The following is a 20,771-nucleotide window of genomic DNA, read 5'->3' as shown; positions in this document are numbered from 1 at the left end:
GTATTTCTTTTTGGTGCCAGGAAGGTGAGAATAATTGTTTGTTGTCATCTCCATTGTAAAGGGGCAAATGAAAGAAAGCCATGTCTTCTCCTTCCCCCTTTAATCTCCCAATCTCAGGAATGAGCAAAATAATTGGCGGAAGTATTTATACACACTCTGTGTATAAGTACTTTCACATCTAAGGCTGGTGTTTTTGCTAGCTTGTAGGTGGCGGCGGAGAAGACAGAGCCACGGTATGCCATCGGGAACAAGTTCTTGGCACACGGGATTTGTTCTCTGTGCTCTGTGTGCATGCTGATGCCCTTTGACTGTGAGGTGGAGAAATTACCAGAAATGATTGACCAGGCAACAGTCAAGGACGACGCAGATCTAGACTCTCTTCCTGTGTCCAGATAAAGTGGTCATCTACAAGGCAGCCATTCCCCACACGCTTTCCCTGAACTTTTGCTACATTTGCGTTATGAAACGTGGGCTCTCAGCCCGCCAGAGAAGTTTGCCTTGACTTTTTAAGTAGAAAAACACCTTTCCCTGGGTATTGTATAGGTGCTGGGCTCTTGATCTGCCGCACTAGAAAGGTTATTTCAGTTTAAGGATTTCTCTGAAGAAAAGGAACGTGTGTAGAAATCTTCACACACAAAAAATCAAATAAACACTCTCTAGAATATGAAACAAGAAAGGGGTCCCAAATCATAGCTGGAATTAGTATTTGTTGCATTTTCTCCCGATCCCTCAATAAATTATCTTTACACTCCCAGAAAGATGCCCTTGGCCTGGCCAGTGTGGCTTAGTTGGTTGAACGTCCTCCTGTGCACCGAGGGGTCGCTGGTTCGATTCCCAGTCAGGGAGCACATGCCTGGGTTGTGGGCTCAGTCCCTAGTAGGGAGTGTGTAGGAGGCAACGGTGGATGTTTTTCCTCTCTCAGACTGATGTTTCTCTCTCTCTTGCATGTTTCTCTCCCTCTCTCTTCCTCTCTCTCTAAAATCAATAAAAACACTTTTTTTTTTTTAAAGAGATGTCCTAGAAAAGGACACAATACAGATTCAGGATCAGAGGTAAGCACTGTCGGAGTGGCAAGTCCTGAGGGAGGCACAGGTTGAATCTGGAATGAGGGGCTTTTAATGGGACAATGAGCTCTCTTCCTTCCAGTTATCATGGTAGAATTGTGTGTGCCTCGGTAGTGTTTGGATGTGTGTGAGCTTACGCTCAGAGGTCATGCCCAAGTCCATGGTGCCGGAGCCACAGATGATGAAACGCTGTTTTGTTGCCTGCAAACAAGGATGTTCCCGCAGGCGGGTTGTTGAAACCCTCCTGTGAAAGACTGTTAAACAAACGTGATCTTTGTTGATGCAAGATGAATGCAATGCGGGGGCTGGGTCATGACAGTTTAGGGGGCTCAAAGAATCTGCCCAAGTTATACCTTTTGGTAATATTCATAGGATGGTTGTCCCTTGGTAACAAGAAAATCATTTGCTTATACCCTAGAACAGTGGTCGTCAAACTCATTAGTCAACAGAGCTAAATATCAACAGTTCAACGATTGACATTTCTTTGGAAAGCCAAATTTTTTAAACTTAAACTTCTTCTAATGCCACTTCTTCAAAATAGACTCAACTAGGCTGTCTATGGAAGAGACACACTCAAGGAGTCGCATGTGGCTCGCGAGCCACAGTTTGCCGACCACGGCCCTAGAATGTTCTGCACTGACCAGCTGGCAGACTCAGTCTGTGGATCCTTGATTTTTAAAAAGCAGACTTCTAAATGCTCAAAGGAGATATAGATCTAACTCCATGGACTGTTGGGAAAGAAGTGAAGACAAATGCAGGCAAAATCCTAGTGGGCTGCCCCGCGTGAGGAACACGATGGGCAGATACGACAGCTCGTGGCCACCACGGGGACTCATTGGAGGTGCTCAGACTTACAAGACGGGAGAGGAGAGTAAGTGGTGCAAATCTGTGACAAGTAGGAAAGGGATGTTTGAGTTGAATCTTTAGGAACCTTAGGGAGGAGAAAGTAAAGGGGGAACCCGGTGTGAGAGCCACAGGGGGCCGAGGGAAGACAGAGCGGCTGACTCCCTAGTTTGCTTTTGTCATTACTAGAAGGTCTCACTAGAGGAGACAGCACACAACAGAAAGGGGACCTGGAGCCCCCATTGGTGGGAGGACTGAAGCTGCTTTATCCTCGTTCAGTCTCAGGCCCGGATGAAGTCTGTCTCCCAACATGAAGTTGTAGATCTGAGTTTGGAGTAACCCCCTTGGAGGTGGTCCTGGTGGTGTCCTGAGGTGCAGACAGAAGAAAGGAAGGGCTGAAACCGGTTTGGCTCAGTGGATAGATCATCAGCCTGCGGACTGAAAGGTCCCAGGTTCGATTCCAGTCAAGGGCATGTACCTTGGTTGTGGGCACATTCCCAGTATGGGGTGTGCAGGTGGCAGCTGATCGATGATTCTCTCTCATTGATAACTCTTTATCCCTCTCTCTTCCTCTCTGTAAAAAATCAATAAAATATATCTTTTTTAAATTAAAAAAAAAAAGAAGAAGAAGGAAGAAGGCTGATGGAGATCATAGAAACCACCGATCAGGGAGCTGGACACGGTTTACCAGCCAAACACTAGCCATGGGAAGTAGTTGGAAAAGAAGTGACCAGTTCCCAAAAGGCATGTGTTCAGCAAGAACAAGTTATGCCTTGCAAACTGCACTCCATCTTTTCCCATGGTTATTAGATTGGTGGATTTGGGAAGTTGAAACATAACGTGTGAGGATTCCGGCAGCGCATGTAACAGCGTGCGTTAGGATAACCTTGGGACAGGTGGAGAGAAAGGTGGGTTTCCCGTTGGCTGCCTGATGTGCCCAGAGTGCTGATTAATGGGTTGATACCAGCTCGGAGAGACGGTCTTGGTGGCCTGCCATGGTGCTCTGTCCTTGGCCCTGTGATGTGTAGACATGTTTATCATTTATTTACCGGGATTGAGAGAGAAGACATGCTTATTACATGGACAACGACAAAAGGACAGGTAGGGTGCTGAATACATTGCCTGGTTGATGGACTCATAGTGACACATAATCCCAAATACCAGTCATGTGAAGCGTAAAATTCTGGATTTAGGATTAAACAGAGAAGCTCTAGACTATGAAACAAGAAAGCAGAGAGCTGCTGGGAGCTCTCTAGGCAAGGAGGAGGGGGAACTTTCCAGGAAGAAGGAGCAACTATGCAGAGAGCCTGGAGGCAGTAAGAGGCTGGGAGTTCAGAGCAAGTTCAGAAGAAACAGGGGAGCTGGAGGGCGTGAGCAGGAGGCAAAAGAGCCAGGAGCCAGCCAGCTAAGCTCTGTGCACGGTGCTGAGGTGGATGGTGGCGTCTTAAAAAATAACACAGCCCTGTCCGTCTGGCTCAGTGGACAGTGCATCGGCCTGCAGACTGAAGAGTCCAATGTTGTATTCGGGTCAAGGGCACACGCCTTCACTGTGGGCTCCATCCCCAGGGGGTGTGCAGGAGGCAGCCAATCAATGGTTTTCTTTCATCATTGATGTTTTTCTCTCTCTTTCCCTTCTCTTCTAGAATCAATAAAAATAAATATTTTAAAAGGCAAAAAGAATAAATAGGAATATGCAGAACTGGAGAAAGAGAATAAGCAAATTAGACTCTGTGTTTGCAGACCACATCTGAAATGCTTTGGCTTGTTGGGGGTGTCATTTAAAGGTAGGGTTTTTCAAAATGTGCTTCTTGTACTTGGAATGAATGTATCATTCAGAAAGGGAAGAAGCCATGAGATGGTAGCTGTTTGAATAAGGACCTTTCCGCCTTTGCTCTTAGGGCAGAAGGAGGCCAGTGGGCAGGAGTGATAGGGGGCCTCGGGCAGGGGCAGGGCTTGTGGCCCTGGAAGCTGCAGGATCTCAGAGGATGCCTTGAGAACTCGGCCTGCCATCACCCATGGGGACGGCCTCCTGTCAGAGAGGAAGGGGATTCTGCAGCGAAGGCGGGATGGGGAACGCACTCCAAGATCTCCCGCGAGGTGTACGCACCGGGGTTTCCTGTACGAGGTTAAGGTGTCTAAAATGCATGAACATGCCCTTCACCATTAAACAGTAAGAGCATTCCGAAGGCTTTCACATCGAGTGCCACTGGGGGGCTATTAAACGATGGAATCCACTGGAAAGTCTCTGTGATGCAATGTTGGATGTCGGGGACATTGCAACTAAAACATCTTCGCAGCATCACAGCCAGGCACGTGCTCTCTGGAGGCCGCGGTATGGGCAGGGAGTATCTTACTCTCACGTCGTGGGTACAAGGGTCTCTTTTCTTCCCCCGATGTCCGTCCAGCCGCCCCTGCTGGCCTGGTTCTATCCGCCTTGTATCTGGGGATCGGTTGCCAGTCATTTACGTTAAGCCAAATAAATCCTACTTGGAAGTGGTGGTGTGTAAACGTGTGCATTCTGTCTCACACCAACTGAGCAGCTTTACCTTCTGGAAGGCAGGGAAGCCGGAGACACGATGCACGGGAAAGTGTTAATCCTCCCCTCGTGCCTCAAGACCCAGACAACCCGCCCGCTGCCAGGAGTATATTTAAAAGGGATTTCAAGCCTCTCCAGTTTGGCTCAGTGGGTACCTGCGGTTTGATTCCGGTCAAGGGCACATGCGGGGTTGTGGGCTCCATCTCCAGGAAGGAGTATGCAGGAGGCAGCCAATCTGTGATTCTCTCTCATCCTGGATGTTTCTCTCTCTCTCTCCCTCTCCCTTCCTCTCTGAAATCAATTAAAAATATTTTAAATATTATATTAAAAATAATTTAAGGGGACTTTTCCCTCTCCCTACTTGGGAGTCCATTCTGTGGGACTCTGTCCCTCTCCCCATGTGGGAGTCTGTACTTGTTCTTCAGTAAGTCCCCACCTTTGCTATAAAATAATAATAATAATAATAATAATAATAATAATAATTTAAGAATAATAACAAAAAGGACTTCAGCGTTTCCTGTATCTCTGGAAGGAGATCCAGTTCATATTCCACACCAGCACTTCGCAAAGCCCGCCCCCTTTCCTCTCCCCCCTTCTCTGGGCCAGGTGGATCCTGAGCCTCCTCTTTCCTTCCTTCCCGACCGTTACATTCATCAGCCTGGCTTCGGGCTTCGCTGGTTCTGAGTGGGCGGTGTGTGTTTTTTCTTCCCGGAATCACAGGAATCAGGAATTGACAGAGAAGGCCAGAAAGTCCCTTTCTGCTGTCCCTGCAGGAGCTCAGAAGGCCTGGGAGCCAGGCAGACCAGCCCAGCACATCCTATCCCCTGTGTGGGTGTGAGAAGGCGGGTGCTGTGGGGAAGTAGGTGGGTAATTGGACTGCAGTATTCACTGGTGTGACAGCAGAACAGAAGGCGAGGAAGGGAGGCCGAGGCCAGAGGCCAGAGGGGCTGGTTCTGGAACCAGGCGAAGGGTTCCAGTTGGTGGACGTTGGCAGGAGGCGGATTGGATCCCCATGTGAGTAAAAAGAGCCCAAACTCCACTCATTCTGCGTGTTCCCTAATTCCGTTATTTGGGAGTATGTTGAGGTCTGTAGACATTCACAAGCAGGATGAAAAACAAGGACAGGGAACCGTTGGACCAAAAGAATTCATTGACAAATCCCTGCCCAGCCCGGATTCAAATGCTTGCTTCCTGCCCCAGGCATCGCTTCCAGTTAAGGGCGGGAAGTGGGGCTGTTTCCTGGCGGGCTGGGGTCCGAGCCCAGGACCCGCCTTTCTCTCCGAGGGTCTGACCAGTCTGAGCGCTGATTGCCCCCAAGATCAGAGGAAACGGCTCTGGGAGTGTGAGGATGCAGGGAGTTCATCTTCTTGTGACATTCTTGTTTTAGGCTCCAGGCGAACCTCAGCTGTCTTGTAGCACAGAACATTGTAAAAGTTTTAGAGGCAAGTTATTGTTTTGTTTCTGGGTAACAAAGATTAAAGATAAGTGTTTTTAAAAAGAAGTTTGAGAAACTGAGTAGTAGATAAATGTGAGTGCGTGTGTGTGTGTGTGTGTGTGTGTGTATTTTTAACTTTCTGCTTAAGGAATGTTTTGCAAGCCTTCATACTTTTCATTTTTATAAATTGTATTCCTTGTAGAGACCACTCTTTACACATTATTTGTTTAGAAATGTCTTATTGATCAATGATTACCAAGTAGCCTTTTAGAAAAGTATGAAATAGTTTGAACTTTACATTGTATAGGAACGTAGCTGTTACTACTCAAAATTAAAAATGAAAATAGTTGTTTCCAAGAACTTCTAATTAAGATTTTGCAGATACATATGATTATGTTAATGAGTTGCCGCTTTAAAAAAAAAAAAGGAAATAACATCAGATGTTATTACAATAAATTAATAAAAAAAATTCAGGATCTTTTTCCAAGAAAGGATTCTCCCCCTCCCCCCTCCAAATAAAGTAAGAAAGAGAAAAAGCAACAGATTTTAAGAAGTGGCTGATTATATAAACTGTCAGAATTTCAAAGTGAGTCTTAATGAGTAATGATATTTAGTTATTAGAAAAAATCAGTTGGTTTTCTTATTTATATTCTTTGCTGTGAAGACTAGTTAAGCAGCATTCAGCCTTTTTAGTTATTTTAAATATATATTTGTATTGATTTCAGAGAGGAAGGAAGAGGAGAGAGAGATAAAAACATCAGTGAAGAGAGAGAAGCATTGATCGGCTGCCTCCTGCTAGCCCCACACTGGGGACTGAGCCTGCAACCCGGGCATGTGCCCTTGACTGGAATTGAACCTGGGATCCTTCTGTCTGCAGGCTGACACTCCATCCACTAAGTCAAACCAGCTAGGGCCATACAGCCTTTTAAAAAATGAATTCTGGAGTGAAAGAGTGGCAAGGACTCCAGCTCTGCCCAGGATCACCTCTCTGCTGCCCCATCCCCAGGCCCCAGCCTGAGCAGGTGACCCTCCCGTACATCCGCATAGTACCCTTACCTTCCCCTTCCCCTGCCCCTCCCCCTTCTTCTTCTCCTTCCCCTTCCCCTTTCCTATCCCCTCCCCTCCCTTCCCTGCAGCATATTACAGGGGATGGCCTAGTTGTACTTGTTTTGCCTGTATTCCCCTTCCCATCTCCCCACTCCCTGAAATTTTGTTTAGAAATTGCATTTAGACCATTTCACTTTTCCTTTTCAAAATTTCTGAAGCTTGATCTTTTAGAGAAATTGACAATTCATTAGGTAATTGATAGTAATTAATATGCCCTAACTACAATTTCTTCCAACTTTAAAGGTTGGAGATCAGATTTCTTTCTTAATTTTTCTAAAAATATTACAAAAGCAGAACACACATGGGACAAGAATGTTAGACCTCGGTTTTAGGGACCTCATCATTTCAAGTCATTTTGATTTTTAGCAGTCTTAGTTCGCGTCGCCTAAACCTAACATTTAGTGGCTCTGAATGGCGGTGTGAAGAATGGGCACTGTTTTCGTTGCTTTCTCTGAGCGCACAATAGAGGTGTTTCATTCGACTCCAACAGGAACTTTCAAATCTCTCTCCGCCAATAGCAGTGTTTCCGCAAACGGCCAAGATGCTAATGATGTAAGTTCTGGCAACACATTGTTTCTGTGTTTTAAGAAGTAACAAATCAGAACATGCTTTTCAAAACGGAAAATATGGTCTTTTATAGAAATGTCTTTTCTGCCAAACCATAAAACATAAGTACACTCGGTATGCGATCCATCTAAATGTCTTAAACTTGGACTAAGAGTGAATGTGAATTCTTGGCGAATTCCTTTCCTGCCGCAGTTCCACGGAGGAATTTTGCCTAGCATCGAGACAGAAGTGGTTTCGTCTTGACAGTGAGTGAAAGCAGGTTCCTTTGAGGAGGGTGTGAGGTGTACATTGAGGCGGTGCTTCGACTCTAACGAAAAATGCATGATTAGAGGGAACCAGTGTTCGAAAGTATTTCTCAATTCTTTGCTCTTGGACAAAAAGAGCTTTCTTGGACTTTTAACATGCCTCTTCGTCCATGAGCATACTTGTAGTATTTTTAATTTGGAGACCAGCTACTAATCCAGAAGTAAGTTATAAATAAATAAATAAATAAATAAATAAATAAAACCTTCCTGAGTATTGGCTATAATTCAACAGGGATCTGGGATCCCCCAGGTCACCTGGATTTCAGTTGGCTCTAATTTTCCAATGGTCTTAGGCTCTACAGCAGCGGTTCTCAACCTGTGAGTCTCAGGGTCACCTAAGACCATCGGGAAACACATTTCTATGCCACGAAGCGCCTCATCAGACTCCTGAGCCAGAGTGAAAATCCAGGACTGACGTGTGACTGCAGTTTGCAGATTTGGAAAGATTCCTGTGGTCAGTGGAAAGGAAGTCTGCTCTGTGATGTTGTCATATCACCAGGGCTGGGGGTTTACTTGACCAGCAATTCTGTGCTGTCACATTTATAGCCTGGATTGAAGGAGGTAGGGAAGGAGGGGCTGAGGAAGGAATTGAGCTTTGGGGCAAGAATTAAAGGAGGCTCCAGCAAGGAGTTTGGTTTCTTGAAACTGTTTAGTACTTATGCTGTGGGGGAGACGGGGGGGACGGGGGGGGGGGGGGGGGGGGAGGGGGGGAGATGCCGAAGATGCGCCTTGTATCATCAGGCTTGTTAGAATCATTCGGAGATGTTTGCCCCAGAGTCTATTACAGATCCCTCCGGCCTGCCCTTGGCTAATTACATTTCCAGATCTAGGCTGAATATTTTTCCCCTCAATAGAGAGGCCACTGTCTTAGCAATAAGTAAGATAATTGTTTATTGAAGAAAGTTATACATCTGTTCCCCCGATCACCAGTCACTTGTCACCTCACAGGAATATGTTTTCTTTTTTTTTTTTTTTTAATTTAATAAATCTTTATTGTTCAGATTATTACAATTGTTTCTCCTTTTTCCCCTAATAACTCCCCTCCACCCGGTTCCCACCCCACCCTCTGCCCTTACCTTCCCCCTACTGTCCTCATCCATAGGTGTACAATTTTTGTCCAGTCTCTTCCTGCACCCCCATACCCTTTTCCCCTGAGAATTATCAGTCCACTCCCTTTCTATGCCCCTGATTCTATTATATTCACCAGTTTATTCTGTTCCTCAGATTGTTAATTTACTTGATTTTTAGGTTCACTTGTTGATAGATATGCATTTGTTGTTCATAATTTTTATCTTTACTTTTTTCTTCTTCCTCTTCTTAAAGAATACCTTTCAGCATTTCATATAATATTGGTTTGATGGTGATGAACTCCTTTAGCTTTTTCTTATCATCTGTGAAGCTCTTTATCTGACCTTCCATCCTGAATGATAATTTTGCTGGGTAGAGTAATCTTGGTTGTAGGGCCTTACTATTCATCACTTTGAATATTTCTTGCCACTCCCATCTGGCCTGCATAGTTTCTGTTGAGAAATCAGCTGACAATCGTATGGGTACCTATTTGAATACATAATGACTGAAAACTTCCCCCACCTAGTGAAAGAAATAGACTTACAAGCCCAGGAAGTGCACAGAACCCCAAACAAAAGGAATCCAAAGAGGACCACACCAAGACACATCATAATTAAAATGCCAAGGGCAAAAGACAAAAAAAATCTTGAAAGCAGCAAAAGAAAATCAGTTAATTACCTACAAGGGAATAGTCATAGGAATGTTGATTTGAATTTTACATTCTAAGGCTACGGCTGTGGATCTGAATGTTAGTTACGGAGACCTCTGCATGCATGTAGGTTTCCTGTTAAATACCAGTCCTTGGTCACAGGAGCAGTAGCTGGCAGAGCTCTTGGAAAAACCAAGTCTGGACTCTCCGGGCCAATAGAACCATCTTAGAAACCCCTGCGTCTTCTCCCCACGTGGTGTGCTGTTGATGAGGCAGTGCACCCGCAGAGGGTGCAGACCGGAGTCAAAGGCTAAGTATGAGTGGAATTCTCTTCAGCATGGAAAGAACCTTGTAGAAGTGGGACTGATGTCATCACCATTTCACACAAGGAGCATGTCTTTTAAAAACGTTTTAAAGGGAGAGTCATTCAACTTTTAAAATAGGTAAATGTCAAATTGTACCACTCAGATTCATCCCGAATACCCTATTTTTTTCATTCTTCTGTTGCTATCGTACACTCATCGGTCAGTCCGTCTCCACAAAAGCAAAAGCACAGGATTTATTTTTCTTTATTGACCAAACAGTGTCTGTTACACCTGCTAGGACTTAACAAATGTTTAGTTAACAATGACACATCAAATTGACCCAGGATGTTTTATGTTGTGTTTCTCCCATTATATTTCTACGAAATTGATATTGCGCCAGGGCTTCTGCAATCAGTGTTTTATCAGCTGTGCATAGCTGAGAGTGTTTGCAGAGCACTGCGTGACCTGTCAGTTCTGAGAAGAGTTCTTGACGTGTGCTTTCCTGTTACTTAAAAGCTAATGGAAGCTTAGCAAACGCAGCTTTATCTTATTTTCTGAGGGCAACATGGAAAACGGCCCAAAATACTTTCCAGCAATCAGATCCTGTCTGATTAAAGTGGTGCACTTCTGTAAAGAGCAGCTCTCTGCCTTCTGTGTAACGTAGAGTGAATTAAACTCACTTTTATATCGATGAGGTGACAGGAACGGGTTCATTTTGGGTAACCGTTGACAATAAAAGTTTTCACTATTTTTGACGTTTTCAAAGGTTTGTTTATTGGTTGGCTTGCTTATTCCTTTTCATGTTTTACACTGTTTATTTTGTGTGTGTAGAAGGGAGGGGGGGCGGTAAAAGAAATTTCACAAAGAACAGTATGACAGTAGTTTCAGAAAAAAGGGATTAAAAGAAAAGAAAAAAAAAAACTTACAATCCTATCGCACTCCAAAATTTTTTATTTGTCCCTTCTTTATTCCAAAGTCTTTCCTTAAATAGTCAACATTATAGAACATGTGTCTTTTCCTAAAAACTGAGGTTAAGTGCTTTATCAACTGTGTTTTCTCTAAAGACAAACATGTATCCCTCATTTTTGTATCAGCTGTTTCCTAAAGTTGTATATGACATGTCCCGCTTTCACATGATCTTAAATCATTACAAAATTCAGTAAATATTCCTGAGCTTTTTAAAAATTGGTAGTTGTCCCTAAATCTTGAATAAAAACATTTGAATGTTAGAGAAGGTCAGCATTTAGTAATACCCTCAGTTCTCCACAGCTTCACCCCCCATTCACATACACACACACCTTAGTTGACCTCTATTTACCTATTTACTTCAGTATTTTACTTAATAATAATAATAATAATAATATATATATATATATATATATATATATATATATATAGAGAGAGAGAGAGAGAGAGAGAGAGAGAGAGAAAGTAAGTTCAGAGAGAAAGGGAGATGAAGAGAGAGAAACATCAATGATGAGAGAGAATCATTGATTGGCTGCCTTCTGCACACCCTGTACTGGGGGTTGAACTCACAACCTAGGCCTGTGCCCTGACCGAGAATCGAACTGTGACCTCCTGGTTCATAGGTTGATGCTCAACCACTGAGCCAGGCTGGCTGGGCAGTGCATTTGATTTCTTGATTCTTTTTTAACCAGTACACTTTCCTACCTCATCTTCTATATCTATTAGAAATAGCTTGTCAAGGGTTAGTTGTAGAAATTAATACACATTTGATTTATAGAAGTATTGATACCCTTTGACTTTGGAAGCCAGAATATTGACAAAATTGGAGATGGCATTCGTCTGTATTTCCAAATTCTCCACCAAGTATTTGTGAAGTGCCATGCTTGGCATTCTGTCAGGATGTGTGGAAGATGCTGATGTGCGAACTTTATTGTTACTGTAAGGAACTTTTCACTCATTCTTGTTTTTCTTTAGGATTTTTCTCTGTATTCTTTGAGCTGCTTTCAATATCAAAGACTTGTGTCGATACAATGATGTGTGAATAATGTTTAGCTAGGTAGTGCTCGCTTCGGCAGCACATATACTAAAATTGGAACGTTTAGCTAGGTAGCTTTATCTACTAGGTTTATTATGAAATTGGATTATTCATATCCCAAACATCTCTTATGAGCAACTAGTCATTTAGATTTAGTATAGAAAGTTTATCTTATTGTATTTATTATTTTTAAATAAAATAATTTTTAACAATAGAGTTGTTTTAAACAGAGATTAAGGTTGAGAACTATTTAAAGGTTTATTTTCTAGGATAAAAAACCTCTTAAGTTCTTTGGAGAAGATTACTCATGAGCTAAGGTTATTGATAATGAATGTCATGAGATTGAAGGGGTTGGCATTCGACCTCTAGTTCAGTACAAGTGGCAAACTTGAATTTGAACTTCCAAAAATAAATACAGTTGATTTTATGCACCAATATAAGCTGCATATATTATTATATTCCCTATTCCTTAGTTATTTCCTAGTCTGCTGAGTTATATGTCTCTGTAGACAAGGCCATTTAGAGCTTTTTAATTTTTATACTTCTTTTGCACATAAATTGTACATATTCATTGGAGATGAATTAGAAATACACATTAGGAATATAATGAATATTATATGAAATACACAGAAGCAAAACTTAGCCCACCACCCAAGGATCACTAATGTAAACATTTGGGTAGAGTTTGCTTTACTAGTAGCCTTTTTGCTCTAATAGGTGCATTTTTTTTTTTTTTCTTACCCATACTTTGGGTAAGAATCCATACTTTGTTTTATAACCTGATAATATTTTTTTCAGTGCTGGGTTTTTTGGGCCTGTTTGGGGTGAGGATGGGTAGGAGGTTGTGGAATGAGACTCGCTATCTGCTTTATTCATTGCATTTCAAAAGAACACATAAAACTTGATATGGACTTTGGGTTAGTATGTTTATTTAGAAATCTCAATTAACTATAAATAAGAATGGGTATTTCACTACAAATTCATACGTAAAGCAAAGTAGGATAGCAGTTTTAGTTAGAAAAATCCAAGCATGTTTTTGGAGGAAATGTTTTTTCTTCTAAAAGGTTCAAATGACTCCACATAAAAAACACACAAAATGGAACAGAATGAAATGAAAACAGAGAAGCTAAAACACATATTAGAAATGCATGTTCATATCACGAAGACACATATTTGCTAAAGCTGTAGGATACGTAATGATGGTGCATTTACCTGCCTTTTCCATAGCTGGCCTGCAAGTCCCCTCAAGCTGGAGACCATATCTATGTACCACCCATTCTACCTTTACTCTTAGCACGATTCCTGGCAGATAGTAACACCTGCAAAACATGAGTTGAATGAATGACTGAAGGAAAAAAAAAAAAAAGAAAAGAAAAGAAAAGAAAAGAAAGGGAGAACCAAAAAGATGATGTCATTCACCCCCTTCCTTGTAGTGAAGACCAGTTAACTATCTTACGGAAAACAGATTTATCAGCATATGTTTAAAAATTGTAGCAACAAAAATGACAAATCTTTTTTAATCACTCCGGGCTCCTATTCCTTTGCCATTGTCTCAGCCCCTTATAAAAGGGCATATCTGAGTGAACTCTTAAGAAATTCACCACTGTGGCTCATGAAGCCCTTCTGAGGGCTCTGGGCCACACCTCTAGCAACAAGTCAATAGGGGAAATAATGAACAACATAAACTGATGAACAAAAACAGACCCAGAGACAGGGAAGCATCGATCAGACTGTCGGACCTCAGAGGGAAGGACCAAAGGGCTTGTGTGCATGCATGTAAGCCTAACCAATGGTCATGGACATCAGGGGGGTGAGGCCATGCGTGGGGAGGGGTGGGGGATGGGAATGGGGGGATGAGGACAAATATGTGATACCTTGATCAGTAAAGAAATTAAGAAAAAAATATCACAAGTCAACAAAAACAAAAATCCAGGTGCCATAACTGAGCTGAGAAGCTGGGCCTTGGATTGGAGGGATGATGATTCCAGGCCATCCTCTAATGCCCTCTCCCCTCTCTCTCCCTCAGGTTCACCTTTTCACCATGATCCCCTGCAGAGCAGCGCTCTCTTTTGCCCGATGTCTGATCCGGAGAAAGATCGTCGTCATGGACGGCCTAGAAGATTCCAAATTAAGCCGTTGCTTATCCACCATGGACCTCATTGCCCTGGGGGTCGGGAGCACCCTCGGTGCCGGGGTTTACGTCCTGGCCGGGGAGGTGGCCAAGTCGGATTCAGGCCCCAGCATCGTCCTCTCCTTCCTCATCGCTGCCCTGGCTTCGGTGATGGCTGGCCTCTGCTACGCTGAGTTTGGGGCCCGAGTTCCCAAGACGGGGTCCGCGTATCTGTACACGTACGTCACCGTTGGAGAGCTGTGGGCCTTCATCACCGGCTGGAACCTCATTTTGTCCTATGTGATAGGTAGGTTTCCAGACATCCGTCTGATGGCGTGGCGTGGTAGCACAGCTCTCCCAAGCCCGAGGCCTTAGGGCTCCCCTGTCGGTCTGAGTTGGTTAATGACCAAGGTCTTGAGTGAGAATCACAGGATCCCCGAGTGCCTCCTTTTTCTCATCTCTATAGTGTCTCTCCTCCTCACTGCACAGCTGGGCGATTCTGCCTCATCTCCGAATACACCACTTAGTGGGTTTATGAACCTCTTTTCAAAAATATAGCTCTCTAGCCAAAATCGGTTCGGCTCAGTGGATAGAGCATCAGCCTGTGGACTGAAGGGTCCCAGGTTCGATTCTGGTCAAGGGCATGTACCTTGGTTGCGGGCACATCCCCAGTAGGGGGCGTGTAGGAGGCAGCTGAATTGATGTTTCTCTCTCATTGATGTTTCTAACTCTCTATCCCTCTCCCTTCCTTTCTGTAAAAAAGTCAATAAAATATATATTAAATATATATATATATATATATATATATATATATCCTTAATGCAAATAAAGATACCTGATGTATTTTAACATTTGATTACTAGGTTATAATTGTAATATTATAAAGTAACTAGAGACCCATTGCATAAAGATTCGCACAAGAATAGGCCTTCCTTCCCCTGGCTTCGCTCACAGCCACCCAGGAGGCTGCAAATCCTGGCTCCCAGCCGCCCAGAAGCCTAAAGTCTTGGCTCTCCCAGCCGCCCAGGAGCCTGCAGTCTTAGCTTCCACCTGCAGCACCGCTTCTGTAGCTCCCTCAGTTCTCCCTTCCCCTCCTTCCCCCATCTCCCTCATAGCAGGCATCCTGCTCCACCTGGGTGCTCCATGCCTATGTATGTAAATTAACCCTCCATCTTTGTTGGGTTAATTTGAATACTCACTCCTGATTGGCTGATGGGCTTCACAGAGGTATGGTCAATTTGCATCTTCCTCTTTTATTAGTGTAGATTGTATGTGGGATGAAAATGGCCAGGTCAGTCTGAACTAACCCATGTGTCTCCTAGAATAGAGTAGCAATTGATGTCATGTTGATTTTCACTCAGTGACCATATGTTCTCTGAATGTCCTTGTGTTTTGGAAGGTACGTCGAGTGTTGCAAGAGCTTGGAGTGGCACCTTTGATGAACTTCTGAACAAACAGATTGGCCAGTTTTTCAGGACGTACTTCAATATCAATTATACCGGCCTTGCAGAGTATCCGGACTTCTTTGCTGTCTTCCTCATATTGCTTCTATCAGGTAAGAAAACTAGGGACACTCCTCTCTGCATTGAGCTATACTCATTGTCCCAGCAAAATTGGGGCCTGCGTTCCCAAGAGCAGGCAGATTATTTCTACACTTAGATTATCGTTGGAGATCTGTGGGCCTGGCTAGCATCCCATATCATCTTAGGTGATAGGCATGCTTCCGAGAGACATCTGAATCGCGTTCGAGTGGTAGAAATAGCACTTGGAATGCACTAAATACTAGCTGGAGCCAGGACCAGTTTGGCTCAGTGGATAGAGCGTCGGCCTGTGGACTGAAAGGTCCCAGGTTCAATTCCGGGCAAGGGCATGTACCTTGTTTGCGGGCACATCCCCAGTAGGGGGTGTGCAAGAGGCAGCTGATCAATGATTCTCTCTCATTGATGTTTCTAGCTCTCTGTCCCTCTCTCTTCCTCTCTGTGAAAAATCAATAAAATATATTTTAAAAAATAATAAATAAATACTAGCTGGAGGCCCATCAGATTTATAACACTCATTGGAGAGTTACAGAAATGGCAATGAAGTCTCAGTAAGGAAGAATGTATAATATTTGGCATTATTTCATCTTGTTATTTACAATTGAGGATGTTTACAAGCATACCGTTTCTAAAAGAAACTCTGTTTTTCATTCATGCCATTATCTAGATATTGTAGGCATCTGATGGGTTCTTTTTTCAGGGGTGTTTTTTGTTTGTTTTGATTTTTTTTTTTTTCCTGTTATTTTTTGGTGTAGACGTCATACAGGCAAATACACTAGTTAGTAGGATTCTTTTTGTTTTCACCAGCACTGTAGCATGGTGGTTTAGAAAGGCACAAGGAATAGGGTCCGAGTAGCCAGGTTTTTCCTCCTACTCTACCACTTAGAGTCTTTCGAACATTGAGTGACTTCATTTTCCCATGATTCAGTTTGCTCATCCATAGATATCAGTGTCTCTCTTGTACAGGCTTCCTGCTTGGTACCTAGTAAGCACTTAGACCGAAGGCGGATTTGTTTTATAGGCATAGTTAATCCCTGCTGTCCCCTTATAGTTATTTGTTTTTAACTATTTGAATATTTTCTATTTTGATTATAATCCCTACCTGCAGTCCTGCTAAAACCCATCAAGGATTTCACTAAGAATAAAGTCCACCTTTTCCCCCCCCACTTCTTACTTGATATACACGGGTAATCAGCCCCTTGCTTTCCTAGCCAACCTTATCACCAACTCTGTTCTTCCTTGGTTGCAAACATTCTATAATAAATGTTTACTTGTAAAGTTATATATAGTCTTTAAGATAGTTTTACCTTTTAAAAGTTGGTTGTTAATGAAATGTTTTGTAAAGGGATAGGGTTAGGGGCATGAACAAAAATGATAGATCTCTAATATTTGGCATTTTGCTCTAATATCAAGAAAAATCACATTACTTCTTTTTCAACGGGTGATAGATTTTGTCTTGGTTTCTAAACAGCCTAGCTAACATGAAATTAGTTAGATCATATTTTATTTAGGGATGGTTTCAATGAACTTAAAGTATTCAGCTGTAATCTCAAAACAATAAGAAGCATGTCGCTGTGACACAGGTAGGATCACTAAATTCCACAGCAAGACTCGGGCCTTGGCCTGCATCTTTTGTTGAGTTCTTGGCCATCATGTCTCTACTTTAAATAGAGGCTAAGCTTACAAGCTAACATTGTTCTTAGAGTCTTTGAAGATCAAAACCTCCTATTACAAATCTTTATTCGGAGTGTGATACTAAATACCTTGGCAAACGAAGCTGTATTTCTTAAGGGCGCAAGGGAAGTGTATGCAGTATTTGGATGAGATGTTTATTGGTCTCTAATCTACTGGCTGGAGATGGGGATCTCAGAATAGAAAGGTCACGTGGAGTATTGGGAAGCTTTCCTAGGGCATGGCAGTGGCTTTGCTGCTTTGCAGTATATATAGTGGCATAGAGGCGTTTGTGTATTTCCTAAGTCAGTAGTCGACAAACTCATTAGTCTACAGAACCAAATATCAATAGTACAACAATTGAAATTTCTTTTGAGAGCCAAATTTTTAAAACTTTTTAAAAATATATTTTATTGATTTTTTTACAGAGAGGAAGAGAGAGGGATAGAGAGAAACACCGGTGAGAGAGAATCATCTATCAGCTGCCTCTTGCACACCCCCTACTGGGGATATGCCTGCAACCAATGTACATGCCCTTGACCAGAATTGAACCTGGGACCTCTCAGTGTGCAGGCCAAGGCTCTATCCACTGAACCAAACCGGTTTTGGCTAAACTTAAACTTCTAACACCACTTCAAAAATAGATTCACCCAGCCTGTGGTATTTTGTGGAAAAGCCACACTCAAGGGGCCAAAGAGCCGCATGTGGCTCGCGAGCTGCAGTTTGCCAACCACTGTCCTAGGTGTATAGTGGTTCCTGAGCCTCCAGGGAGTTACAGAGACATAGTTCTACTGACTATACAATTTTCCTATATGTTGTTAATGTAGCTACATTAGTATACATTCTGGGAATTAAAAAGGAAGAAAAATGAAATTTGGCTTCTCTCATCTCTACTTGTAGAGTTGTGCTTATGAGGTCAGGGGTGTGGAGATGAGAAAGAAGCAAGTAAACATAGGGCCTAGTCCTTTCATCACAATTATTTCCTCAAAAGTGAAAAATAAATTTTATTTGATTATACTTATTCATACCTATATAAGGTGGATTAAAAATATAAATATAATCATAAAATACTAGAAGAACACAAAGGTGAATGTGTGGGGGATTAGTAGTAGGGAAAAATCTAAAGGTAGAAACTAAAAAGGAAAACTTTATATTCTAAAACATTAATATTAAAAAAAATGATAAACTGGGAAAAAACGAGGTAATACGCAATAGACAGAGGTTATAGCATTATTGTTATATAAATACATCTTATAAATCAATATGAACAAGAATAGCCTAACAGAAAAAAATGTGGGCAATTTAAAGTGAGCCAAACATTATGGAGAATATTTTGATAATATGAACCAAAAGCCCTGTATAAAAGTACATGACCTTGCTACAGTATTAACTTTTAAAAAAATTATTGTCAAGAAATAATTAGGAAGTGTAAAAGATATTTATGTCAATACTGTTTATAGTAGTAAGAAGCTAAAGTGGCCTAGCTGTCTGTAAATAAGAGAAAAAAGGGCAGTGTCTCCATATAGAGGGAGAGTATATGGCCATTAGAAATGTATTTGTTGCCCTAGCCAATTTGGCTCAGTGGGTAGGATGTTGGCCTGTGAACTGAAGGGTCCCAAGTTTGATTCCAGTCAAGGGCATATGCCTGGGTTGTAGGCTCGTTCCCCAATGTGGTGTGTGCAGGAGGCAGCCAATCAATGATTCTCTCTCATCATTGATGTTTCTGATCTCTCTTTCCCTCTTCCTTCCTCTCTGAAATCAATGAAAATATATATTTTTAAATGTATCTGTTGACATGGAGGGGGGTGTGTGTGTGTGTGTGTGTGTGTGTGCGCGCACGCATTCGCGCACACGCACAAAATTGTAGACAGAAGATTAAACTTGATTTTATTTCCTTTATATGTTGTCTGTGTCTTCGAATTACTTGATAGGAAATTGATTACTTTTATAATCAGAATATGAAATAAAACTGTAAAGATGAGAATCAACCTAACTATCTTTTTGGCATGACAATTAAAGAATTATTTTTATTTATGCATGTAGTAAATATGAGGCAGACATATGCTTGAGCTTTTACCTTCAAAATTTTGCAGCTTAATTAACCTTGGAAAGGCTTTAGATCAGCATTTTATGAAAACTAAGTTACTTTACCTCTAGCTACCCATGGGTAGTAATAGCCAAGGTGATGAGATTTGTCCGTTTCTAGGCTGGTATGGTTTCTGGTAGCTGTGAGCACATCTGCCTTCTGGTTGGTTGGATTCAGAGGTGCCGTGTCTCAGTTAGGCCAGTGAGGAAGAACTCACAACAGAAAGGGACAACTAGGACTTAAATACCTATTTAAGTATGTGGATGCTGGCGAAATAACATCCTAAAACCTGTAACTGCCTCGCAAAGCCATTGCCTTTTCTACAGCTTAGGGCAGACTCGAAACACCTTTTCTTTCTCCATAGGCCTGCTATCTTTTGGAGTAAAAGAGTCTGCCTGGGTGAACAAAATCTTCACAGCCGTCAACATCCTGGTCCTTCTCTTTGTTATGATTGCTGGGTTTGTGAAAGGAAACGTGGCAAACTGGAAGATTAGTGAAGAATTTCTCAAGAATATATCAGCAACCGCCAGGTAAAATATTTTTGGATTTTCCTCTCCTCTTGTTCTCTTTTTCTTGGGTGTTGTAGTTTTTTGTTGTTGTTGTTGTTGTTTTTGTTTTTTTTTTAATTTACTCACTTGTGTCTTATTTATGTTACCTTTTTTCTCGAACAATGGTTCTCAAACATTTTGCTCTGGAGACCTTTCTGAGGGTCTGTTCTATTCCAAGGCTCTCCCTCCTGCTCACTGCCCCTCTCCCCCCTCCCTCCTCCCTGCAGACATGAATGCAGAGGTGTGCTCACCATTGAGCTACCGTGGAAGCCATGCAGCTGCTGGTTCTCACGCTCTGCTCCAGGTTTAGGGGAAGGAAAAGGGAGACTCTAACCACTGGACAAATGCTTTTATTTTCTCCCAAAGGTCTGCTGCCGCTACATAACAGGGAGTATTTTTGAGTCATTCATCCTTCATCCTTTAGTTCGCCTGTTGGAACCACCATTTGGTATTATCGCATTTTTCCAGCCTTGTAGTGAATTTCAGGCCTTGTTTTTTGGAGAATGTTATTAGTTGCATAAGCAGACTTGACCTTGCATTTCACGTTAAACTAGATGGTCTCAAAAATTAAATAAATAATAGTATAGAAAAGGTTTTATCCTAAGGTTTATTTAATCATAATTCTCATTTGTGCGTGTAAAATAAGATTTAAAAAATATTGATTATACACATTTGTAGTACCTTAAGCAATAAAAAAAAATACCGATTATACAGAGTGAGGTATATCTACCTTTATCTTTTTTGTTTGTTTGTTTGTTTTTGTTTTTAAAAATATATTTTATTTATTTTTTACAGAGAGGAAAGGAGAGGGATAGAGAGTTAGAAACATCAGTGAGAGAGAAACATCGATTCAGCTGCCTCCTGCACACTCCCTACTGGGGATGTGCCCATAACCAACATACATGCCCTTGACTGGAATTGAACCTGGGACCCTTGA

General features: G+C 42.2%; 1 protein-coding gene across 3 annotated transcripts in view; it reads left to right on the top strand.

Moving 5' to 3' along the window:
• Positions 1-20,771, top strand: part of SLC7A2 (solute carrier family 7 member 2) — a 57,263-nt gene that overhangs the window by 20,834 nt on the left and 15,658 nt on the right. For 2 of the 3 annotated variants that reach the window (XM_084879240.1, XM_084879238.1), the window contains exons 2-4: positions 13,908-14,298; positions 15,391-15,546; positions 19,651-19,816. In XM_084879240.1, the coding sequence (XP_084735366.1) occupies positions 13,923-14,298; positions 15,391-15,546; positions 19,651-19,816 (698 nt within the window). In that variant the 5' untranslated portion in view covers positions 13,908-13,922. Of the gene's footprint in view, positions 1-5,340; positions 5,458-13,907; positions 14,299-15,390; positions 15,547-19,650; positions 19,817-20,771 lie in introns of those variants that run through there. The other variant, XM_084879239.1, reaches the window with a different exon arrangement.

Source organism: Pipistrellus hanaki (genome assembly GCF_964339955.1).
Source record: "Pipistrellus hanaki genome assembly, chromosome: 3".
NCBI classification, from domain to species: Eukaryota; Metazoa; Chordata; class Mammalia; order Chiroptera; family Vespertilionidae; genus Pipistrellus; species Pipistrellus hanaki.
This window is presented reverse-complemented; position numbering and strand designations above follow the sequence as displayed.